The 26,686-nt window shown below is 43.1% G+C and overlaps 2 gene segments (V, D, J or C); both read left to right on the top strand.

Moving 5' to 3' along the window:
• The first annotated feature begins 12,506 nt into the window (after positions 1-12,506).
• LOC147245163 (Ig mu chain C region membrane-bound form-like) lies at positions 12,507-18,995 on the top strand. The segment is given in 6 exon segments: positions 12,507-12,663; positions 14,337-14,633; positions 15,476-15,823; positions 15,919-16,236; positions 17,492-17,640; positions 18,855-18,995. Coding segments are annotated over 6 exon segments (1,245 nt in total).
• A 575-nt stretch (positions 18,996-19,570) lies between these two features.
• LOC147245162 (Ig heavy chain C region, membrane-bound form-like) lies at positions 19,571-24,597 on the top strand. The segment is given in 9 exon segments: positions 19,571-19,978; positions 20,740-21,042; positions 21,132-21,443; positions 21,547-21,831; positions 22,418-22,744; positions 22,857-23,174; positions 23,242-23,529; positions 24,154-24,302; positions 24,450-24,597. Coding segments are annotated over 9 exon segments (2,349 nt in total).
• Positions 24,598-26,686: the final 2,089 nt, after the last annotated feature.

The raw sequence follows: 26,686 nt of genomic DNA, 5'->3' as shown, positions 1-26,686 counted from the left end.
GAATATCACGACGAACCAAAAAAGAAGATGTTTTGTGGTTTGTTTGAAATCATTTTTTCTGACATGCAAAAATAAAAACAAGTACTGATTTTTGTGTGAAGAATTTTGCTGTTTCTTTTACGGAAATATTAAAAGAGTTCTTGATGACTTTAACAGTTTTAGTGTCGTTAACGTGTTGAGGAAGTGTTGGTTCAACCTGACCTTTGCATCTTGATCAGAAATGACATCGCAGGAAAACTGTTAGTTTTAATTCTTCCTCTTCTTCTGATTTGATGCGTTCATGTTTCAGTTCACAAAAAGCATCTCATCAGTCACATTTAAGTTCTTTGTTAATTTGCGTCATACGACTGAAATGTTGATTTTTTTTATTGGACAAAGAAACATAAAAAAGGGTCCGAATATTTGTGGATAGGTTGAATCGCCAAATTTAGATTCATATTGAGGATTGTGAATATAAATAAAGAATAAACACCCATTTCAAATATAAGACTTGCAGGAGACATTCAGAGGGTGTCTGTGAGGGAGGATTCTCCCCGGTTCAAAGGCTAAGAACATGAACAACAGGCAGCGCACTGGAAATGTCTTTAATCTGTTGAAGGTTTTCAGTTTCCTGGGGTTTCTAAACATCTCATCTTTAGAAAGTCACTTCTCTTTCTCTGCACCTCTGGGAGCCCACCTGGAGCTGTGAAAACATCCAGAAACTGTCAGTAGCACAAATAAACTTCCTTCACACGACAGCAACATCATGGCTGCATACAGGAGCCGGTATCAGGTGTGAAGCAGCTCATAAACACTGCACACACACACACACACACACACACACACACACAGGCAGCGCAAAAATAGCAACCTTGAAACAAAAATGAAGGCAGTTGGAAGAATTGTTCTTTATTTCCTGGGGGGGGGGGGGGGTTCCTCGAACTGCAACAAAGGTTCTATTTGGTTCTATTTGTTTTAGCTCAAAGTGTTGGTGGATTACTGAGCACACAGCCGGATAAAGAAGACGTGCAAAAACTAGAACTTTGCCCTCTTTCCCGTTTTACACTTTACATTTCCTGACTTATTTTTGCCTTCGTGTGAATTTTAATGTTCCGTTCATGAGTTTTTCCTGTTAGTTCTGCCTCATGTTTCTCCATCAAGTGTTGATCAGAGCTCATGCTTTTATTTCAGTCTGTCAGAGTTGAAATCGCCCTCAAAACCCAAAACAGCTCTTAGTGAGGGACAACTGTGATAATTTCCATCATTTAGCTGTCGTCTCTGTCAGATTTGTATCTCAGGTGAAGTTCCTTTGAGTTCATTGAATCAAGCTGGAATCAGAACAGCAACAACAGCCTCTGAGCTGTTTCTCACATCCTGAGTGTTGTTCTTTTGAGTTAAAATTTCATGAAATATTTCAGGAGTGCTCAAACATCCTGGAGCTGAGAACTTCCTGTCAGGCAGCAGATAGTGAAGCATCTTTTCGGTGATTGAAGTTTGAATGTTTGAGCCGTGGGAGGTGAAAATCTGCCTGCTTGCAGCGCCATCTTAAGGTTTCGATGTGCACTCCTTCTTCCACTCTGAGTCAAGCACTTCCCAGAGCCTCCACAGGCCTTTTCAACCCATAGAGGTCAGTGCAGCAAAGCTTTTAACCCTGTGAGGGGAGCAGGTTGTCTCTCAGGCTGAACATCAGTGCTGGGATCTGTCCTTCCAGATCACCAGGAGAAACACAAATGACCCTGATGCTGAAATACATTTGCAACATTCCAAAGTATTCACGCCGATATAAATTCACATTATGAACAGTGACATAGTGACATTAAAAAGCCAAACACACACAGTCTCTGCTTCATCCAGATCAGGGGTGGCGCCGGAGCCGCTTGTGGCTCTTTCATCTGTCGGCTGCGGCTTCCTGTGGTTTTGGAAAGTAAATGAGGATTTGATTTACATTTATTTGATTTCAATCCATTGTTTTTTTTAAATGTAATTCTAAATTTGAAGCTTTTGGTGATCTTGGAGCATCAAAATGACACTACCAATTTCTTAAACGTCAAAATACTCGTTACAATTGCAGATCTGACTGAACTTTTCAATCCCTGGTAGCCCAACCATGGAAGAATCCAAGCAAAGTTTTCTCTGTAGCAGATCACTGATTTCATAACAATAACAAAATGCAGTCTTCATTTTAGATGGGTTTTTTGGCTCCAGATGTTTTCTTTCCTGTGGTTATCTGGTCCAAACGGCTCCTTGAGTGTTTCAGGTTACCAACCCCTTATCTAGATCCGACACAGACAGTGTGTGGAGCAACAAGACACAAGGAGCTGGTCCAGCATCAGCTACAACTCTCAAAGGTAGAACGTTAGTGGCAGGCCAGCTTTCAAAACTCTTCTGAACATGAACGCCAGAGACAGACGTGAGTCTTAAACATCACGCTTCACCATGAAAGAGGCACCTGATCAGTCCTTAATTCATTCTGCTGCATGAAGATGACGCCAAACATCGACAGCAAGAATCATGGTGTCCCATCCCATACATTACGGGTCGCGGGGGGAGTGGAGCCTATCCCAGCGTCAACTGTTGAGAGTCAGGGTTCACCCTGGACAGGTCACCAGTCCATCACAGGACCAACACATAGAGACAGACAACCATTCACACTCACAGCCACACCTACAGTCAATTTAGAGTATCAATCAGCCTCGTCCCCTCTTGATGTCTTTGGACTGTGGGAGGAAGCTGGAGTACCAGAGAGAACCCACACAGGAACAGGGAGAACATGGAGACTCACACAGAAAGATCCTGTGCTGGAGCCAGGGCTTGAACACAGAACCTTCTTGCTGTGAGGCAACAGAGCTGACCACTGCACCGCTGTGCCACCCCTTGAAAAATGTCATATTCATATTTCACTGTCCCAAATTATTTCAGACAAATAAACGAAGCACAGTCTTCTTTTCCATTTCTCATCCAATTCCTAACCCTGTTGCACGTTGCTGAACTGAATCCTAAAGTAACAGAATTAATGTTGTGCTTTTCTGATGCTCCTCAGTCCAACTCTCAGTTCAATGTGTCTCCCTGTGATGAAGAAGTCAAGTGTCTGTCTGTGGTCGTTTATGAGGCAACAGTAAGTGGCAGTGTTTTATTCTGGTGAGAGGGGGTTGCAATATTGCCCCCCCCCCCCATAATGATTTTATTACTAGTCACATTTCAACAAGCAGGACAAAAGCAAGAGGAGGACGAGCAGGAGTGTTTGCTGATGCTGTGACCCTGCCGACTGAACGGTGTGGATATTTATGAGGCAGCAGGAAGTGGCAGGGTTATCCTTCGTTACGGTCAGTGAGGTCTCCAGTATTTATGTGTGTCATATTTCAAGTGTTTCCTTTTCTTGTTCTTTTATCTCTTCAAAAAGCTCCACATTTTCTCATCAAAGCACTTTTTAAAATAATTGTAAATTCACGTTGTGGTGTCAAACACACACGCAAATTTGTGTTTTGCAAGTGGGGCAGGTTTTTGACAGGACGCATGCCGTCGTGATGCCTGGGTAGCAGGACGCTGCTGCACTCCATCGCAAAAACCATGAGGCCGAAGCCTCGCAGCATCACACATCAGACATTTCTCTGCTTCTCAATCATAGGAGAAAAAAAATCATTGAAGAAAAAAAAAAGAGATAAAGTTTACATAAAATAAATGAATAAATGAATAAATGAATAATGCTGCTGTTGAAGTTCCTGAACAAGACACCAGAAACTGACCTGGAGTCGGTCCCTGAATGCTCCATTTGATGTAAAGAACAAACATCATTGTGTCAGTAAACAATGAGAGTAACGGCTTCTTCTTCTACTGCTAATTATCAACAACCCATCAGACCAATGTCTAAAAATGGTAAAACTACCAAATACTCCTGATGACCTGCTTCAAAGATTCAGACCAAAACAGCAAAAGTAGAATGCAGACGGTGCGACTCATCAGGCAAAGGTTTTTGTACGAGTGTGTATCACTGTGTATGGCTGGGTACACACAGTGATATATGGCAATACAAAAACCTCTGCTCAACTGCCTCCTGCGCCTCGAGGACACAAAGACACCAAATGAAGCCATTTTCTAAAATGTCAGACGATGAACCGTTAGATATTCAATGGAAGAGTGAGGAATCGTTCATTTGATGTGGAAATCAATTTATTTGAGTTTGAAGCATGAAAACATCCCCCCAGACAAGCTTCCACTTGTTATTTTACCGGCAGAGAAATTCACCTCCCAAAAACAACAGAATTTATATTTAGACTCACTGTCATGTTATTTACAGCGTGTTTCAAATGCCTGTGAAGGTTTGTAAATTAAATAACCAGGAAATATTTAACAATCACAACCAGAAACAACCAAGAAACAGCAGACCTCTGCCACGGAGGAGAAACTCTCACCAGACTCTGGTCATAAATCTTCTTGGATGTAGGGCTTCAGGATTACTGACCCAGAACTTGATCCTTGGTGCTTATCAGATCCAGATCGCCTCCAAAAGATCATCCCTTGTTCTTGGTCATTTTTCCTCTCTTTCTGGAAATTGCACCAGAACTCTATGGAAACCCAGAACATTGTTACGTCAACTGAGCGTATCATCCTTCTGTGTCAGGTGACCGTCAAACCTTTGGATGATGTACATTAAAAAAAAAACAACTTAAAACGTGTAACAAGCTGTCAGTGCTTATTTCACTGCACAATTTAGGTGATGAATTTGTTTCGATTCCATCTAATGAGAGCTGAAATGAAGCAATGTTTGGTGCAGTGTGAGAGGCGGTGCTCAGGGTTGAGTTTTTGTACAAGGTTGTATCACTGTGCGATATGGGAACCACAGTGATACATGCCATGACAAAAACCTCCGTCCACTGAAAAGGAACTGCTCTGCTTGGAAGTGACACACCAAACCATGGAGGCCCGTCATTGTTGTGCTGGTGCATCCTGTGAGAGTCACTTAACAACAAGATTCTAACAGTATTAAACTGACATTTTTAGTACTGGACTGGAATTTCCTGAGAATTGCGCCAATTTGTTGATATTTTTAATAGAGCTAAAATGTTTTCCTGAAATACATCATTTAACTGGAAATCCAATGCTCATAATATTCTGATACACCATGTGTTCCTTTTAAACTATTGATTCTATTTTAAACTTCTATATTCTATATATTCTATTCTGTATTCTATATTATATAAAACTTCAGTTTCATAGAACTGCAGACCAATTTTGAAGCCTCTTTAAAAGATCTTCTATCTATTTTTGTGGTATTTCCCTGGACTGAGTCACCCTTTTAAGCATTTTAATGACCTCTTATTAACTCCTGCCTCTGGGCTTCTGCTTTTCTTGTGCTTTTAGATCTCCCTGCTTGCTCCTCTGTGTGGACGACTCCCAAATCTCCCTCAACAAACGCTAACAGCTCCCTGATGCCTCTGCTAGAGTGTCTGAAGGACATCAAGGTCTGAATGGCTTGAACCTTCAAAGGGTTCCTGTCAACCACTCGCAAAACCCAGAGTCGCCAACCTCTGTGGGGATGGGAATCAAAAACTGGTTCTTGTTGAGAACCGGTTCCCAATGTTTCAATTCCTTGGAATGATTTGACAGTTTTGCAAACGATTCCCTTATCGATTACAGTGGGCAGTTGGTGACGCCATTAGTCGCTCATCAGTGCAGCCAGCAGGAAACACTGCGCCGAAGCAGCACAAACGCTCGAAGGTTAAGTTACATTTCATGAGAAAGGATGACAAAAGGGAAACTTGACATAGTTGCAAAGTGGCAATTTCACCAAAGGCAGGAAATACTACCAATATGCAGGAACATTAGCACACAGCATGAGAGAACTTTGAATGAAGGTCGATCTCCTCCAGAGTGAGTCTCAACCCAGCAGCGGTAAAATTATCACGTCCTCTGCTTTTAGTATTTCAGGTTTCTGTTCTGACCTCAGTCCTCTGGCTCCCCCTCCATTTTAAAACTCATCTTTAGACTTTAGTTTTTGTATTTAAGTCATTAAATGGGTTTGGGTCTCAGTACATCTTGGACCACCTACATGGTTCCATACCCTTGAGGTCATGGAGGTCGTCCCTGAAACCAAACAAAAAACCAGGGGTGACCCTTGCCCCTTCATTCATAGCCCCTAAACTGTGGAACGAGCATCCCCTCCCTGCACACACTTGATGTTTTTGTCACTGTGTGGAAGGATGGAAGTGAGGTTTGACAATGGACGGCTGTTTTCCTATTTATTAGTGAAATAGTCATTTTTGTTTGTGCTCACTGAAAGTCTGATATCAAGTGCCTGATTATTGATATGGCAGATATTTTGGAAGCTGATCCTGGCCCAAAATCCAGCAGACACAAGTGTGATGTGGAGACTTGAAGCCTCCAGGTCACAAACAGTGAGGGGGAACTTTACAGAGAAGTAGGAGACGTCTTGACCAGCAGTTGAACTCTTGGAACGACAATTATTTGTACATTCATGTGAGCTGGAATTCATCATGACAGAGAAGCGACTCCTCTAAGATTACTTTTATGTGCCTTTATAAATGTGTTGGGGGATCTTCAATATTAACTTAGTGGCTGTAAATCACACTACTAGTGATTTAAAAGTGTTTCTGATGGAAGAAAACAGGGTTTTCAGCCCTTCAATATAGAGGAGAAAACTTGTGGACATTTTATCCTTGTGGTTTCAGTCAGGTTCATGTTTATGTAACTCACAGGAAACAAACTTCACCACAGCAGGTGCTTCCTCGTCCAGAGTGCAAACTGAAACTTTGGACTAAAACTGTGACACCCGACTGATAACACGAGATGATACAACACAACCGACAAGAAACCACAGTGTGTCTAACAAGAATTATGGAACTGAACTGGGGACAGTTTGAGTAGGAAGAACCAGTTAACTGCAAGTACATGTAATCATTCATCATCATGGAGTGTAAAATTCAATACTCTTCATTTAACATGACAGCAGAGTAAATATTTATTCTTGAGCTGTAAATGATGATGCAGCAGCATCAGTTTATGTTCAGTTGACCTCTGCTCCAACCTCCGTTGCTTCCAGATCATTGAGGTCTCCATATTAGCTGGTACTCCCGCAGCACTCATCATTCTGGACGATGCTTTGTTGCCAAACATCGTGCATTATAAAGTTGTGAAGGCTCGACTGCAGTTACCATGCCATCTCAGGTACGTGTCGCTGAAGGAACGACAGGTCATTGCTGAATAAATGTGCAAACTGGTACATCGTCTCCTAAATGCTGACTGACCAACGTAACAAATTAATGACAAGGATGAGCGCTTCAGTACCGAGCCCACCACCCTGTCCTCATTATGTCGGTGAAACACCAACACCATTTACAACATGGCCAAGAATGTTTGATGACAACATGCTCACTAGCTAATGGAGGTGCATGGTCAGATGCTTGAGGGTTTAAAGGGACAGCAGTTATTTTACACTCTGTCAGAACAGGATATGACTTAGGCTGAGGCCATGGCTGCGCTTTTTGTGCCAAAAGTAAATGTGTTAGCATGCAGACATGCGTTAAGAGAGCACCTGCAATGCACAGATGAAACGGCAACCCAGTATGCTGCAGCTTTGAGAGCTTTGGTCACGCCATGCCTGTTTGGAGACGTGAAGAGTAAACTGATGCAGGATCAGCGAGTTGCCACTGCTTTTCCCTACACCGTGAAGGACAATTTACAACTGGATGATAATCTCACGCTGGAGAAAGTCCTTGTGATTGCTTACCAGGTGGAGGAAGCGGTGGAAAATGCTGCATTACTCTCATCCACACAGAGATGAGCAAGTAATAACCAAAAATGTGTTAGCCAACTATTGGCCGATATCCAACCTCCCTACATCTCCAAGATCCTTGAGAAGATTGTTCTGGAGCAGTTACATGAACATATGCACTCTCTCTCTGCACACATCTCCAATCTGGATTCAGAGAACACCACAGCACTGGAACAGCACTGGTCAAAGTCTCTAATGATCTTCTTATAGCTTCAGACAGAGGTCTTGTCTCTGTACTTGTACTTTTGGATCTCAGTGCTGCATTTGACACCATCGACCACAGCATCCTGCTACAGAGTCTAGAGACCATGAAATTGGGATTAAAGGACCTGCCCTAAAATGGTTTCAGTCATACTTTTCTGACAGGTTTCAGTTTGTTCATGTTATGTTATATGGTGTACCACAGGGTTCAGTTTTAGGATCAATTCTCTTCATTCTTTACATGCTCCCGGGTGAGATAATCCGGAAGCACTCAATCAACTTTCACTGTTATACGGATGACACGCAACTCTACTTGTCGATGGAGCCAGACGACACAAGCCAGTTAACTAATCTGCAAGACTGCCTGAGAAACATTAAATCCTGGATGTCTTCTAACTTCTTACAACTAAATTCAGATAAAACTGAGGTCATGTTTGGACCTAAACACCTCAGGGACACGCTCTCTAATCAGATCACTGCTCTTGATGGCAACACCCTGACCCAGAGTACAACTGCAAGGAACCTTGGAGTCATTTTTGACCAGGACCTTTCCTTCAGCTCCCACATAAAGCATGTGACTAGGACCGCCTTCTTCCATCTGCGCAGTATCGCTAAGATTAGGAATATCCTTTCCCCGAGTGATGCTGAGAAACTGGTGCATGCATTTATCACTTCTAGGCTGGACCACTGCAACTCTCTTTTGTCAGGATGTCCCAAAAACTCTCTAAAGAGTCTCCAGCTGGTCCAGAACGCTGCAGCGAGGGTTTTGACAGGAGTTAAGAAGAGAGAACACATCTCTCTCATTCATGCTTCTCTCCACTGGCTTCCTGTAGGATCTAGAATCGACTTCAGAATCCTTCTGCTGACTTATTCAGCTCTTAATGATAAAGCCCCATCCTATTTGAAAGAACTCATTTGTCCCTACTGTCCTACCAGAGCACTCCGCTCCCAGAATGCAGGTCTTTTAGTGACTCCCAGTATCTCTGAAAACAGACTGGGAGGTAGAGCCTTCAGCTACCGTGCTCCTTAAATGTGGAACCAGCTCACTCCATGGGTCAGAGAGGCAGACACTCTGACTACATTTAAGTCCAGGCTTAAGACCTTCCTCTATGACAGAGCTTTCAGTTAGGACTGGTTCAGGTAGCTCTGAACAATTTATAGCTATGCTGCTATAGGCTCAGACTGCTGGGGGACACATCCTTGGGGTCTTGCAGTCTCTCTGTGTTTCCACAGATCCACCGGAGCTCCGTCCGTCTGCATCAACCTGCATCGCCCCCCCCCCCCCCACCCCACCCCCCATTTTTTTTCCCTGCTGTTACACTGGCCTGCGCTCCCCTTCCAGTCTGCCATCCAGTCCCCCATCAAGCTGGCTTACTCTCCCTGCCCCCCCTACCAGAAGCTTCCTTCTTCAACTGTTATTAACATTTCCAAATTTCCCACATTTTCTATTGTAAACTTTTTTCTTGTCTGTAACAACATCGACTGCATGTCTGTCCATCCTGGGTGAGGGATCCCTCCTCTGTTTCTCAACCTGAGGTTTCTCAGATTTTTCCCAGTCAAAAGGGTTTTCTATGGAGTTTTTCCTCAGTCATTCTGAGGCACCTTAAGGCGGCCGGTCTGCAAATCAACTGAGACAAAAGTTCATTCGGGCAGACAAGTATTCTATTTCTGGGACATGTTATGTCCAAAGGCGGCCTGCACCCTTGCCTGGATCATATGACTGCTATTGCTGAAGCTCCTGTCCTGGAGGACATGGCAGCGTAACTCATGTCAGGGCCTGACCTCTTGGTTCAGTACGTTTCTGCCAAAATTCGCAACAGCGGTTGCACCACTGTGCCACTTGCTCCGGTCGACTGATCAGAGTGAGTTACAGTTACAAAGAGGGAGCAGATCATGAAAGGCTGCTGAAAGGAAGTACACAATAGAAAAAGAAGCACTTGCATATGTATGGGCAGTTGAACGATAGAGGACTTCATGTGGGGCCACAGGTCAGGACACAGAACCAATCACCAAGCTCTCGCCTCACTTCTCAGCGCCCTAGAAATAACAGAGCTGCCATCAGCATTGCATGCTGGTCAGCTCGACTGATATGTTTCCAGTATGACATGCAGTATCATCCAGATTACCAGAACATGATGGTAGACTATCTCTCATGATTTCCCCCCACCAACTTAAATGCAGCCACAGACCCTGAACAGGAATTAGTCATAGAGATTGCTGGGATCTCACCTCTCCAGACTGCTTTACCGTTTGCTGATTTTAAAGCTGAATGTGAGGAATGTCTTGAACTTGTACACCTACAGCAGATCATTCCCTCGGGGCGGCCAAAAGTTGAGAAGTCTCCTCCAGCTGAGGTGTGGCCCTACATTGTCTCTTGTGTGCTGACTGACAAACGTAACAGATGACATGGTAGTACAACACCAGTTCTTGAGGACACACACCTGACAAGGATGTTTGACATCCTTAGGAAACACAACCTCACGCTAAATGCAGTAAAATGCATTTTTTTTACACGTGTCATTGAGTTTGTGGGGTGCCACCTGACTGCTACAGGCATCAGTGTCATTCATTCAAACGGCCATAAAGCTCCTCCCTGAGTTGCTGTGTCCAGTTTAACCAGTGTTGTTTCTGGGGATGACAGCCCACCACCTCCTCCCCAATGTTCTTCCAAATTTGCCCTCCTCAGAGAGCTTCCTCAAAAAAATGCTACCTGGACATGAACACCTGCCTGTTCTGGTGCTGTCATCACCTCAATGCACAGACCTCTTCCTGACCTGTGCAGCAACATTCCCACCCAGTAAACTCCACTTTCCTCCACCATGATGCCTCCAAAACAGTGGTGGTGGCTGTGTTGTCCCAGATCAGTGAACGTCCAGCTGCATCCTCCCTGTCCCTCTCCCCAACTGAACAACAACACTCACTGGGTGAGTGGGAGACACTGGCCTGTGTGAGGGCATGTGAGTGGTAGCACATGTAGCTACATTGGTGAGATTTCATGCAGCAGACAAACCACCAGACCTTCATGGATCTGCTTGGTACAGCTGGGTCAGGTCACAAACCCCTGAGGATCTGTCACTGGTGGGAGAATCCTATAGATGTTCCCCAAGAACTACTCCCCTTCACAGAGTCGGGGGTGAAATATCGTCCAAGAATGATGTCTATGTGGCACAGGGACTCTGTCGTCCCCACTACTCTCAGGGAAGGCAACCTGGCTATGGGACACGAGGGGCTTCTGGGCATCATGAAAGTGAAACAGTATCGCAGGGCCTCTGTATGATGCCTGGGCATTGACAGAAGCATAAAGACTAAGAGAAGAGACTGCACAGCTTGTATGGTGAATGGAAGACGTGAAGTAGGTACTCCCAATGTGGACCAGATATTAGTTAGTGGCAAATACAGTGAGACCTCACTTTTTTGAGGCTGATTTCTTGGGTTGTTGCAGAACAGTCATAACTACTATATGTCAATGTTTAGAGCATCAGTTTGCTCACTGACGTCCAAACCTGAGAGTGAAATCACAGTTTCCTTTTTTTGGTTTCAGATCATGCTGGGGTTAGGACTCACACCCCTACTAGGGAGGTGAATCAGTGAGGAGTGAAACAAGACCAGGTCCATACCAGGTCATGCTGATTGATTTTGCAAGAGCAGCAGCCAATGAACGTCCAACAGGCCTAAGAAGAAGAGAAATGGCCTACAAAGACATGGTTGCCTCTTCTAGAGTCTGGCAGCCGTTTAGAGTAGTAGTTGGCTCTTGTTACCTGCAGGTTGGCTTCCTCCCCAGGGTCGGGGGCAGGATCACAATAGGAACACCCCTGTTTAACAGATATATATATATCTGTGCGTGTGTGTGTGTGTGTGTGTGTGTGTGTGTGTGTGTGTGTGTGTGAGATAATCTTTTGATCTGTTTTTGTTTTTAAAAGCTGCTGATTCCAAGTGGTTCAGTGTGGTGATGGGATCTGTGGTCTAAGGGGGTGATACGAATCTATCAGCCTTAAAATAAACACAAGGCTTGTAGGCTGCTGCATGGATACAGACTCCATCTTATTATTATTCCATTATCCTGATAATAAGTAGTAGGAGTACTGGTAGTAGTAGTCATAGTAATTATGTTAGTAATAGAAGTAGTACTGGTAGTAGAAGCAGTGGTGGTGCTGGCAGTGCTGAGTTTCAGGTTCAATGACGTTCTTGTTGTCTGAACTCTATCCTGCAGGGAGCGGAGCTGACAGAGAGTTCAGTAAAGAGGAAGTTTTCACAAACCGTTGGAAAGACACACATTATTATATAAGCAGACCAAGACCACAGGAAATGAATATCTCCAGAGGAAGGGGTCAATAACAGTGTGCTGAGAAACGCTTTGGCAGTAAAACACTTGAGCTGTCTTGTTTTAAACTGAGATTAGAAGCAGATTGGAAACAACGGCTGCTTTGACTTTGGATGAAAAGGAACACAAGTATCATCTCATAATTTCCATTGAGAGTGAAGACGACTCATTAGTTATCCAGTTTATTTACTTTAAATATGCAGTCTAATATATAGTATATTATATTAAATATGGAAAGAAGACGGAAAAATGCTGGAGAAATGTGAGATCTTTGTCGATACAATAATCAGCTTGTTTTGCTCGTGCTGGTATTTCACGCTGTGGAAATGCTTTTGTTTACTGAGGAAAAGGTTCGATGTTCCAGTAATTTCAGGTAAGCAATCCTACATTCTTCCACATTCTGATTTCAATTGATATTTTTCAAGAACTCAATTCTGGACTCTACATACTTCATTCATTGATAAAATGTGAGGTTCATGATAAACTCTGATGTTAATTCAGTTTGGTGGTGACCATCCTGTTTTCTTTCATCTTCTGACTCCAAATGTGCAAAAACCAAAGAAAAAATGTCTGTGGGCAGATTGTTGTGTGGAAGCTGGCAGGGAGAGTTGTCTGGGAACAGGTTTTGTATGCGATGGTCATTATTGGTCAGGCACAAGGATCCCCGTCACCTCAGGTATGTGCTTTTATTATGATTAGAGAAGGAAATGACATGAAATGTCAATGAAACCTTGATTCCATGTTTCGATCTGTTTAAAACCCCTAAAATGCTCCGTATGTCATGAGGTGACGGGATGGTGGTGGGTTTTTGTCACAAGTGTGAATGGAATATTTCACTGTGCTTACTGGGCTTTTGACTACTGGGGGAGCGGCACCACGGTAACAGTCACACCAGGTAAGATTTGTCTAAAATCTCCTGCTGGCTGTTCTGATGTCTGTTGTACTGTAACTTCTCAGCAGATCAGATGTCCTCTTAATGTGTCTTTACACATTAAGAGGATTTAAGATCATTGATTTTATACCTTTGTGGGATTAAACAAATGAAAAGGGAGAGTTTTTATTCTTCACATGAGTAGAAAGAGTTTTAGTACTGACAGTAGAGTAGATTCAACACTGTGCTACTATGCTTACTTTGACTACTGGGGAAAGGGGACAACGGTAACTGTAACATCAGGTAAGAACTCTCTCTCTCCTCTTAAATAATCGCTTTTTGTGAAAAATATAGATATTTTTCATTTTTATATATCATTAATACAAATCTTTTTTTAAGAAGTTTGTTCTCTCCATTTGTGACTTCAACTCAGTCCAATTTCAAGAATTATGAATGAGAACGTTTTTTCGTAGGTCGACCTTCGTAATTTTATTCTGTCTGACTCAAATTTTTTAAACGTAGCAACTGTTGAGGAAGAAGCGTCCAAAAAAGATACGTGAATGAAGGAGACGGGCCGACTCAAAGATCGATCTCGTCGGCTTCTGACAATAATTACCTTTGGCTTTTTTTTTTCAAGTTTTTCGGAAAAACAAAAAACTGGAGAAAAAACATCACAAGGAATTTATTCAGGAAAAAAAAGTTGTAAAAAAATGACATGTGAAGCAATTATTTTAAGAAGGTGGCGATTTGTTCATGACTGCGTGGAATTTTAAACTGTGTTTTTTGTAAGATGGGTTTTGTTAAAAGAAGGTGTAATAACCAGCTTCTGTATCATTATTATGATTATCCAGCTTGTTTTATCATAACTGTCTGTTTTAATTGTGTTTCTGCATCCTGAAGTTTGTGTAATTTATCTAGAACTGTGAAGCACTTTGGAACTGTTTTTCCAAAAGTACAATACTTCAACTAATACGAATACGAATTTCTTCTAATTATGATTATTATTGTTATTATTATTATTATTATTATTATTATTATTAATAATAATAATAACAATAACAATAATAATAATAATAAACGGTCATATATGTTAATAATAATAATAATCCATATAAAATGTTGCTGTCTTGTTGAAAAATGTATATTTCTAATTCTATTCATATTTCCTCTCTTAGCATCTCAGAGTGGGCCGACTGTGTTTCCTCTGGTGTCATGCGGTTCTGGGACTGGAGACATGGTCACTCTCGCCTGCCTTGCCACCGGCTTCACACCCTCTGCACTGACCTTCACATGGAACAAAGGACAAACTGCCTTGACGGACTCTCTTCAGTACCCCCCAGTACTGAAGAACAACCTTTACACAAAAATCAGTCAAATCCATGTGAGGAGACAGGACTGGGACAGCATGCAGGAATTTAAATGTGTTGCCAACCATGCAGTGGGAGACACTGAGGCGACACTTGTCAAAAAAGGTAAGACTGGTGCTGTGTCCCACGGACACAGAAAGACTTGAATGAGCCTTGTGTGTGTTTAGTAGGATGAGGATGAATTCTAAAGTCTGTGTGTCGATCGTACAAACATTCCCGCTCAGTTTGAGAACAATAACTGAGAGTTCATCTCGTCCTGAATGTAAAATATAACCAACATATTAATGTACAAAACAGCATCAGAGAAATGCACGTTTCAAATGTATGGATTTATTTATGTATCAATTTATTGTATTTTGAAATTAAATTTGAGTTATGACTAGAATATGAATAGACATTTACTGATGTTGAATAACTAAGTCAAATGACACATTCTTGAGTTGAAATGATTCAAGAAATGAGTTATGGAACAGTTCATGAGATGTTGTCATTCTTCAGCCCACCAAAGCAAACAGGGAGGTGGGATGGAAAGGCTGGAGTTTGCTCTCCTTTAACTGCTGAGCCTCTGTCACCTGTCTGAGAACACGACTGCTATGCTTGTCGCATCTTCCTGCAGAATAATCCCAGTTTATCCTCCGTCTGCCTCCACCTTTGTTGTTGATTAACATTCCCTGTTCATAACAAATGTTTAATCTGTCACCTTCAATCTGTGTTGGCTTGCCTGAACAGTCAGTGTATATGCAGAAGCCAGCACACCAGAGGATTCTTTTCCACCCTCTGACGAGCTTGAGTGTCTCTACGTGGAGAATCATCTGTGTTTTCACAAAGACGCTCATGTCTTACGTTTATGACAAATCCTGATCAAATCTGCTTCTGCATATGCTCTATGTGTGGTATTCTTGGCTTCTGCATCCATATATCTGTGTGTGTGTGTGTTTATTTTTCAGAGGTGCCTTGTGAGCCGCCGGCTCTTAAAGTGTTGGTCTCCTCTGATGAGGAAAGCAAGACTTCCTTCGCCTGCTTTGCCAAAGACTTTTCTCCAGAAGTTTATGAAATCAAGTGGTTGAGAAATGAAGAGGAAATCACCAGTAAATTATACGAGTACAAAACAAGTTCTGACGGAAGAAAGACGGAGAACGGAACCACGTTGTACAGTGCAGCCAGTTTCCTCACCATACAGTCCAGTGACTGGACTCCTGATACTAAGTTAACATGTGAGTTTAAAAGCAAAGGTGAAAACTGTAGTGCAACTGCGCGCTCAGATATCACCCATAAATGTACAGCTGATCCCTCACGTGAGTACATTTCTACTTTTGCTTCAAAACATTCCATTTGAATTCTACTGACCTGCAGATGTGCAGTAACTGTGAATGAACTCTTCATCCATCAGGGGAGGGATGTCGTGTGGCAGATGTGGACATTGAGATCTCGGCCCCCTCAATGGAGGACATGTTTCTAAACCGAAAAGGAACTGTGGTGTGTCAAGTCCAGATAAACGTGCCGTCTGTAGACAAGATTTGGTGGGAAGACGAGCTGGGAAATGAAATGGCTGGTGCTTCTAAAAACCCCCCAGTAGGAAAAACAGGGAAGGTTCGCCTTCCACTTGACATCACGTATGAAGAATGGAGCTCGGGGATTACACGCATCTGTGTTGTTCAACACTCAGATATGCTCGACCAGCTAAAGGGACGATATCAAAGAAAGATTGGTAAGAACATCACAGAAAGCTTCTCTTTGATCTTCTTGATTAGAGCGTCTCTGTGCTCAGTGTCCTGCACCAGGTTCTTTTGTCTGTGCCTAGAAGCCTAATTGTTCTCTCACTCTTGCAGAAAAACCTGCTCAGTGTCCATCAGTGTATATGCTGCCTCCAGTAGAACACACTAGACAGAAAATGGTCACCCTGACTTGCTATGTGAAAGACTTCTTCCCTCGCGAGGTTTTGGTGTCTTGGCTTGTCAATGACGAGCCGGCAGACGCAGCTCACAATTTCACAACCACAAACCCCGTAGAGACAGAGGGATCCTATTCCGTCTACAGCCGCTTGTCCCTCAGCCTGGAGCAGTGGAAACAGACTGATGTGGTGTACAGCTGTGTCGTTTACCACCAGTCTGTGGTTAGCACACCTAAAGCCATTGTCAGGTCCATCGGCTACAGAACATTTGAACAAACCAACCTGGTCAACCTCAACATGAACGTCCCCGACACTTGCAAGGCCCAGTAGATGTTCAGTTGTGTCGCTGTGTCTTCTGCTGTTTGTTGGTTCATGTTTGCTGCTTGTGATATGTGATTGTGTTTGTCTTTTAATGCAGATTCAAAATCAAAAAAATAAAAAACACTTCTGTTCCTGTACGTTGCATGTTCATGTGTTTATTTTTCCTAAGTCCTTCCTTATTAGTGAACACAAATGGAGATGTCGAGTGGTGACACTAACATGATGAACTCCACTCTCCACCATCGCTCCTACAATAGTGACACATGCAGCCACTCGATTCATGCCATAATTAGTCTTTGTGAATCAAGTGTCTTCACTTTGACATGTAAACGTTGCATTAACGCTGTGTGTGTGACTTGTCTTTGTGTACGTGTGTTTCCTCTGCTGGGTCCTGCACCCTCAACACTAGAGAGATGAGCATTGAAGTCTCTCAGTCCACCGATAACAGCAGCCTTCAAAAGTCACCCTGGCAACAGCCACAAATGAAGTCTTTCCAAAGCAACTCAGGACCACCAGTCACTGTAGTCGTTGGCTTCACTGGTGTTTTAGCAGGACGTGTCAAACTATTAGACCTGACGGAACGCTCCAGAACATAGAGACATTTATTTTCTTCATTGTTCGTTCCGTCATTTATACTCTGAGGAGGGTCCACTCTCCCTAACATGAGAAATATTGCTCATTGTAACGTGAGCAGTGCTTCACATGCCGGCTGTGGATTCTCTCAAAGACTAACTGAAGTGTTACTGCACAGACTCCCTGAGAGGGACCCTGATTGAGACCAGCAACAAATGGAGCAACGCTGTGGAGGCAGAAGAAGACAACATGGGGAACACGGCCCTCACCTTCATCTTTCTTTTCCTCATCACTCTGCTGTTCAGCATTGGAACCACAGCTTTCAAGGTAATGGAGACCTAAGAGACGTGAGAGTTGACTGGAACGTTTCAAATAAGGTGTTGAGTTTGCAGACAACATCTTGTAACATCTGACCACATGAATTAAAGGAACATGCCACCGTTTTGGGAAGCGCTCTCATTGTCAGTCAGAAAGGTCGATTCCTTGTCTCCTCTGTGCTGCATTCAGGAGCAGAGACCCAGCGAGTCAATCTGACTGCTAGTTAGCTTAGCAGCATGAATGTTGGTGGTCTTGGTTTGTCTTGGTCCTCCTCAACCTCTCTTCCAAAGAGGCCCATGATTAATACTAGCAGTCGCTCTTCTAGTATTCAACAAAGGTTGAGTTCTGTTGATTGAAAGCACTGCCTGTCCTGTCAGGAAAGTGGTTTCAGCTCAGTGATTTCATGTCAACTGTGAGGCAGAAGCCTTGTTCATCATTGTGCTAAGCTCACTAGCAGTCAGCTGGTCTCTGAGGGAGTCAGCTCCTGAATGCAGCACCGAGGTGAGAAGGGTCTCTGTCTTCCTGTCTGGCTCTGGACAGAATGGACCACAATATTCTACGAAAACGTTGGCGTGTCCCTTTTGACTGAGTCGATGTTTAACGCACCATGAATGTATAAAACATCTCGTTGCTGTTATCCTGATATTATTGATTTACCACTGACAATGACACCTCTGAGAAACTCTAAATTTAGCAACATCTGTAAGAGTCAGACATGAAGGAATGTACAAGAGTTAAAGAAACAGCTGCCTTCATTAAAACATGAAGCTGAACTGACTATAAATTACATTTTGATATCAAGTCATGTCTCAACTAAGATATGGAATTGTTTGGGAGCCCCACTGTGACAACAGGTATTGACATATTTCAGAGCTGTTGCATTGAATGTGCAGTATTTTTTATTGGTGGTTTTGATGATATTATGCTAAACTGATATTTTCATATTTCATAATTATTATATATTTTAATTTAGTGAAATGAATGATTTAATTATCAAATGGGTTCATTAATATTTTAACAAAATTAATTCTGAAACCAGTCACTAGACTAGAAATCCAGTGTGTAGAAGAGCCATGATCCTCCCTGATATTTGATGATGCTGCAGTATTGGAACAGGAATCCACAAACATTGGTCATTAATGTATTTGCACATACCTGGGAGGTGAGAATTTGATCTTTTTTCAGTATCATTAATCCTTTTTTATATTTCTTCTTCTTTTCAGATGAAATGAAACAAGGTGAACTGTTTATAAAAACATTTTTCACGTTTCTCAAAATCTCATTGTGTCATGTAAGTAATCACAACTGTCTTTTTTCCATCTTAATCACAAATGCTTCACATCTTTCTGAAAATAAACATTTAAATGAAGATATTTGATTTTGTCAATTCTTCTCTTGACGTGTATGAAATGTTATTCATATTTTGACTGAATGCTTTGTGAAATTAATTGTTCTTCTTCTTCAATAAACACATCCTTCAGAAGGGTTCATCATGTCTCCACCACCTGGAATCAACAGACCAACACAAATTGCAAATACTTTGTTGGTTCTGGAATCTGTTACTACTTGATTGGTGAACCAAAGCCTTCAGCAGAGTCTTGAGAAGCCTTGTAACTGCATGTGATGAGATATGAAACTCTTCTGAGATATTTAAATGTGCACTGTGCTGCTCCTGCTGGCATCAGCCCGTCTTGCACCTGCTGTCCGTGATGCACCGTTGCTCTTTGCTGGTTTCACTTCTGGTTTTGGTGTTTTTTGGAGATCTTGGTGTTATGCAAAGCTTCCACTTGCTGCTTGCTCTGATCACCCTGCAACATGTGTGTGACAAACTTCCAGCCTGACCTCCACCTGACTCTCACACACCAGACATTGTAACGGTCGAACGCTGCCATCTAGCGTAAATGTAAAGATATTACATGTAGAACTGTGACGTCATTCTGAAGGTATGTGGAACTCAAGCGCTCCAATCAGCTCATCTAACATTAAAAAATGGGCCACATAAAGAAAAATAATCATCTCCTCTCTTCCTCAGTTCCACAGATTGTCTCTCCAAACATCACATTATACCCAGTCTGGGAGGGTCATTTGGGGAAGTCAGCAGTCAGACTTATCTGCACCCTAAGCGGCTTCTTTCCAGACACACTGAGTGTCGAGTGGCAACAGGACAACCAGAACTCAGACGTGCGGAAAACTCAGAGAAAGATGCAAAGTGTGGAGGAGCCCAAAACCTTCACTCTGAGCAGTGAGATTGAGCCACAAATGACAGCCTGGACCAGCGGTTCTGAGTTTACATGCAAGTCCACTCACAGCAACACTGAGTTGAAGAAATCAATCAGTATTTGTGAAAGTAAGTTTGTGTGGCTGCTGCCTCCCAATGCAGCAGGAACACATCATCATTGATACATCAGGACTGCTTCACATTAAAGTGATACTTCACCCAAAAAGTAATTGCCTCTCATGTACTCTCAAATAGGAGTATTGAGTTCATGAAGGTATTTTCTCCCTCCCACGTGACCTCTTCTTGGCTCCAGGATGCAGCTTGAACTGACCATGTACATTTAGCTTGAAGCTAACGGTGACTGGAGGCTAACAGCCGCAAAAACTGACCAAGAATGTCAGTTTACAAACTCTTAAATGCATTATTCAGTATAATCCAGGTCTTCTTAATCCAGCTGTATGCTTCATGATCCCCAAACAACTCAGTTGTGAAGCGCTAGCAAACACAAGGAAGTTGATTGGACTGAATGTGCTAGCACGCCTCTCTCAGTGCTAAAACAATAAGAGTTTGTTTTTACCTCTCATCAAAGTGTTTGTGTATTTCTGAGCATGCAGCTGGATAAAGAAGATGTGGATTGAACCGGACGATGAACCTGAGCTCCTCAATGAACATTTTTAGGACAGTTCTGCTGTTGTTAGCTGTCAGTCACCATAAGCCTCAATCTGAATGTACCTGGCTGGGGCTTTCTGCTTTCTGGAGTCAAAAAAGTGATGCAGGAAGGAGACAAAACATCATATTTCTGAGTACATGAAAGGCAAAATACAGATTTTGGGGGAAGTATTGCTTTACAATGCATGTTGGAATCTTTCTTTTTCTTCTGTTTTGGGCAGCAGCACAGGCAAGCACTCCTCCTTCCATTCAGGTGGAGCTTCCAAGCTTCAAGACTGCCATGATGGGAGAGACTAATGTGGTCGCAACATGTTCAGTCCACACTGTATTTGATGCCACTGTTACCTGGCTGATGGATGATAAACTCCTGTCCAATAACCAAGTGACCCAGTTGACAAACCCTCACCTTATAATCAGCAATCTGACCGTTTCCTCCAGTCAGTGGAGAAAACTGAAGCTTCTAAAATGTAAAGCTGAACATCGCTGTTTCTCAGGGACTGTTGAGAAGGAAGTAAATGTTCCAGGTACGCTGACTTGACAAAATAAAACTCTGGTGTGTTTATGAGTAAAAGACCTTAAAATCAGATCTGTGTTCCATGTTGGGATCATCCAGGACCTGCAGTTACAGCTCCATCAGTGGAGATCAGGAGATCTCTCCCAGTTCTCCTGAAGGGAGGCAGCGCTGTGCTTGAGTGTGATGTCACACAACTCGTCTCCGTTGACCTCTACATCACCTTTCAGGCCAATGGAGTTGATATTTCTGACAAACAGTTTGTGGATCTTCCTGAAGCTCCGGGCCTCCATTCAATCAGTCGACGCTTCCCTGTGTCTCCGAGCGACTGGAAGAAGGACACGAGTTTCACCTGCACTGTGAACCAAGGCTTCTCCCACAGCTTCCAGTCCAACTCTACTGGCAATGTCTTTGGTAGGAGGACTTGTGCTCCTCCACCTTAACAACAGCTGATTTGATGTCTCTGTTTATGCTTTATTTTTGTGGAATAACACCCACTGGTGTCTCTGTCCCCCAGTGTACCCAGAAGTGGAGCTCCTTCTGGTCCCCAGTGAAGACTCAGGACTACAGGGACTCGTATGCTCTGGATGGGGCTTTGACCCTCAAATTACATGGTTTCATGAGTCTCAGCAAAGACCTCCCTCAAGTACTCACATCAGCATGGCTGCAGACGGTCGAGTGGCAGTGACCAGCCAACTCAACGTTCCTCAAACGGAGTGGAGAACAGGGGAGGTCTTCACTTGTGTCGTCTCTGACAGCTCCCTGAATCAGAGTGTCAGAAAGAACGTCAGCCTCTGCTCAGGTAAACAAGATCCCATCATCATGTTCACGTTGAACACATTGGATTTCTATCCCAGCTGAGTCATGCAACAGTTGAATTCCAACAGAGTCCAGCTGGAATGGCATTTTGTTGTCTAATGGTACGTTCCAGTTGACCTCAGAAATCAGAGAGTTCACATCCTGCAGAGTCGTGATCAGCAGGTGTTGCACGCACCAACAATTTGTTTCTTTTCTGACTTTTCTCCACTTTCACTGAACAACTGTTACATCAGTCCCAGTTCAGACCTCTTGCTGAAGTAAAAGGAGCGCTGCACGCTGTGTCAGGTTCTCAATGAAACAGGATCATCATGTGCACCTGTCCCACATCCCACTTTCCTCAACCTGAATTAATTTGAGCCTCTGACCCTGTAACTGTGGTATTTTGGAGAAAGAAAACAGGGTTGGAGGTGATGAACAACCAAAGACACACCATTTCTGCTGGCTGGCAACCAAAAGCATCTTATCTGCTAGACATGTATACTCAGACATGTCTTCAGACGGACGTATTTTCTCCTCATCATTATTACTTGATGGTTGTTGCATTTCTGATGTCATGTTCTTTTTCTTAGCTACTCCACTATCAAGCCAGATAGTTGGTGTTTATGTCCAAGGGCCTCAACTCCAGGAGTCTCAGGACAAGAGGCAGTTGACCATCACCTGTCTTCTGGTTGGTCCTCATCTTCACCATTTCTCCGTCTCCTGGGAAGTGGAAGGGAAGAAATATTCACTTAATTTCCATACGGAGGAACCTGTGAGTCACAAGAACGGCACGGAGACCCTACGGAGCTTCCTGACTGTGTCAGCAGAAGACTGGCACGCACATAAAAAAGTGTCTTGTAAAGGAACGCAGAAATGTTCCGCCCGGAGCTTTGAGGACTCGATAATCAAGAGCAAAGGTATTTTACTTCACATAGTTGGAGAAGGCAAGATTGCATCAGAAAGTCATTATTCTAAAACAACATTGAAGACAGACGTTAAAGCATCGTGTTGTCTTCTTTTTTTCTCAAGACTTCTATCAACCCACAGTGAAAATAATCCCACCTACTGTCTCTGAGCTGTCCGCGTCACACGTCCTCACACTGGTTTGTCTAGTTTCTGGATTTTCCCCAGCGGACATCATAGTGTACTGGGAGAAGGACGGCCTCAGACTCCCATCAAGCACCTTCACCAACAGCCCTGCATGGAACGATGCAGGCAGCAGGACCTTTTCAATGAGCAGCAGACTCAATACATCACACACTGAGGAGCAGAGCTCCAGCTACTCTTGCCTGGTCAGGCATGAATCGTCTGAAACCCCCTTCAGAAGCTCTATCAAGGATGTGTTTGGTGAGCACACGCTTTTCTTTGAGCATTCAGCTTTTCTCCCCTGCAAATATTCTCATTTTCCCTCCAGCCACAGTGACCCCCGCGAAACCTTCGGCCATCTTGCTGCAGGGCTCTGGTGAACTTGTGTGCCTGGTGTCTGGCTTCAGTCCTGCATCCATTAACATCACTTGGTTTCTTGATGACACCACGGAGCTTTTGGACTTCAACACCAGTGAACCGAACAGAGGCCCAGACGGAAAGTTCAGCACCCACAGCCGTCTTCATCCGTCCCAAGTCAGCTGGTTATCCGGGGCGGTCCACACCTGCAGGGTGACCCATGAAACCACCACCCTGTCCCTGAACATATCAAAACCAGGTGCCAGTGGGTCCACTGATCTGATCTTGCACAATCGTGGTTGTGTTTCACACCCGTGTGTCACTGTGTTCACTGCATGTATATTAACTCCCTTGATCTCAGATTTGGAGGAAATTTGGTAGAAAGACAGACAATCTGTCAATGAATAAGTGATCATCTTTCAGAGAGGATGTGGATCAAATTGTAGATCCTGGATCCTGAAGACTGTTCTGGATCACTGGTAGGGTGCAGCTATTAGTTTTCTGGACATGTCAAAGACAGTTTCCCATCGTATCCTGGGGTCTGTCTGAAAAGGTGGGAAGAAGAATGGCCTTGACTGTCTTTTGGATTTGTGACCCAGAAGATCTGTTTTTGCTTTCATGGTCAACATCTCCAAAAGACTTAGAGGGAGAAGTACTAAGCTCCCAGAGGCGGTAGGGATCCTGTTCAGGATCAGCGAGTCATAAGATGGAGAAACAGAAAAATCAGTCATGAATTTGTGTCCATGAAGCCTCCTTGGTGGAAGTCTGCACTCTCAGAGGGACTTCTATTTTTCTATCAATGTTCCTCAGCAGTCTCCTCTGCTCTGCTACAAAGCAGTGACCAAATGAACATGAAAATCTCTCTGTTCTAATTCTTTCACAGAGGTCTTGCAGGATTGTGACTTCATCGATGACATCACTCACGCCGTCATCAACCAAGACATAGATGTGGAGAGCTGGTATATGTCCCTCACCTTCCTCGTCCTCTTCCTCATCTCTGTCCTCTATAGTGTCTCAGCTACACTCATCAGGGTGAGTGTGAGTTTTGCTACTCTGAGGTCTTCTTCCAGTGGAGTATTTCACATCTCTTCACTTCAGCAACTTGACCTGATCCCTTCTTTATGTTTCTACTCTGAGCAAAACTGTCACCAGATCCTGATGGTGGTTTTTTCCTTTTAGATTAAATGATGACGACTGCAGGAGAACTCCCATTTTCTAGGCCTGTAGACTCTCTTGGCTTTGTGTGACTGAATGTTTGACCTAAAGACTCAAACACCAATGTAAAATAAACTTTTCATTTTTGTTTTGAGAAATAAAGATTCAGAAGAACAGAATTTGTCTCCTTTTGTCTCACTGATCACCATCAAACTCATGAAGACATTGACTGAATCCAGTATAGAGGACATTTAGTCCAACAGCCTTCATGAAACCTTGTGTCCAGTAGAGTGAGACAAAGATACATGCAGCAGTGGAGACTCTCCACCTTCATGGAAACACTCCACATGCACTCCTTGGGATAAACTGACACGTCTGAACAGGACCAGCTTAGGCAACAAAGACGTTTATTCACTGAAGACACAAACAGAGACACACACATGTCTCTGTAAATATGTGCATTTCTTTATTCTTACAAAAAAAACAAAAAATGCAGGATACAAAGTGTCAGGTTCGCCAGTTAGCTGTTAAATACTCAAATCATTACAAACCTCCTGTGAAACTTCTTCATGTTGCTGTCAAGGCAAACAATCAACTTTTATTGGGACATTTCAGCCACGTTGGCCCATAGCCCAGAACTGACCACTGCTCTGTTTTCTCCTCTCAAGATCGTTTCTGGCAGATGTTTAGATATCAGATATCGTTTACCTGGTCTTTCTTCCACTTCATCCATCTCTAAATGGATTTTTCTTTTATCATGTCAATCTGAAATTGTGAAATAGATCTGAATTGTGTCCCCGACACATTGGGCAACGTGCCGTGATAGAGATGTCACATCCCAAACGACACAAGTGGACATGTCTGTCCTTACTGGCACCAGCTGTGTTTGACATAAGACAGAGGAGTTTGATATCTTCCAGAGGTCACTAGAGGTCAGAGCCATCTCAAAATGTCCCAATATAAATGATCCTGGCTGTCTGCACTCCTATGCAAAAATAATTAATATCTATGCACAAGAGAAAGCTTGTTGTAATGGTGGCACTAGACCAGGGACACCCAAAGTGGGGCTTGCGGTCCAAAATAGACAGAACATCAGGTTTTATTTGGCCACCCAGGCATAAAAAGTTAGATTCATAAAATTAGTCAAATAAAACAATAAACACAAGCTGGTTTTATTTGGGAGCCCTAATAAACCTTAACTGCTCATTAAAAATCGCCTCTCATTTTATGGATTCATTTAACAAAAATATAGTTTATGTCACTGATGGATTCCCTGTACACAAACCATTAAGTCAAGCAGAGTTCACAATTTCAAAAATGCTTTCTTCCTACACAGTGGACGTCCGTTTCTGTTTGTTTACACTGAAATCACACCTGAGAGCATCATTAATTACTTTTTTGAATTTTCTTTCACCGTTTTCTCTGAAATTGATCGGAGAAATAATCACGCAGCTCATCAAATATCCTGAATAAAATTTGATATCAGGGGATTTATGAATAATTTAAAGTTTTGTGTTAAGCACCCTTAAGATAAGTTTAACAGTCACAACCTCACAAGATTCCTAAGGTCATGAAAAACTGGGAGAGTTGAGTTCGAAAATTGTTTTCAGGCATGGAAATGTTTTAAGAAAAAAACAGTCCTGTGTGTGATGTCACTTCCTGCCTGAGCCTGTGCTATTCTAACCAGAGATAAAACTGACTTGACATGTATATGATAACTACTTTATTCAGTTAAGGAAAGTTGTTTTTTGTAAGGTTTTCCACATGGACCCCTTTAGTGAAAGTCCTGCTGGTGCTGCTTTAGATCACATGTTGGTGACTGTGGGAATTCATTTCTACCCTAAGTTTGTAACAGCTGACTTACACACCTTAAACACTGTATTTGGTGTGTGTGTGTGTGTGTGTGTGTGCGCACGTGTGTGTGTATATGTGTGTGTGTGTGCGCGCGCATGCGCGCACGCGTGTGTGTGTGTGTGTAACCTTGAGCATATCTGCAACCCTTAACTGGTGCTCCAGTGCTGAGGTTAACTCTATAGTCAGAGAAGTGTCCCTGGCTGGTACACACAGTTTCTGGGTCACTCTTCAGCCCTCTGAGAGGCCCCCATCCACATGAGCAACACAGGGAGATGGAGAGAGAGGAGAGAGATGGAGGGAAAGGTATTTATAGAAAAATGGGGCTTCGCAGTACCTTTTCTTGCAAAGAACCATTTCTGGACCAAGTGAGCGTGTCCCAGTTTCTGTGCATCACTCAGCCACAGGGT

Source organism: Aulostomus chinensis, chromosome 18 (assembly GCF_037954235.1).
Source record: "Aulostomus chinensis isolate RoL2024-O1b breed Wild chromosome 18, RoL_Achi_v1.0, whole genome shotgun sequence".
Taxonomy (NCBI): Eukaryota; Metazoa; Chordata; class Actinopteri; order Syngnathiformes; family Aulostomidae; genus Aulostomus; species Aulostomus chinensis.
This window is presented reverse-complemented; position numbering and strand designations above follow the sequence as displayed.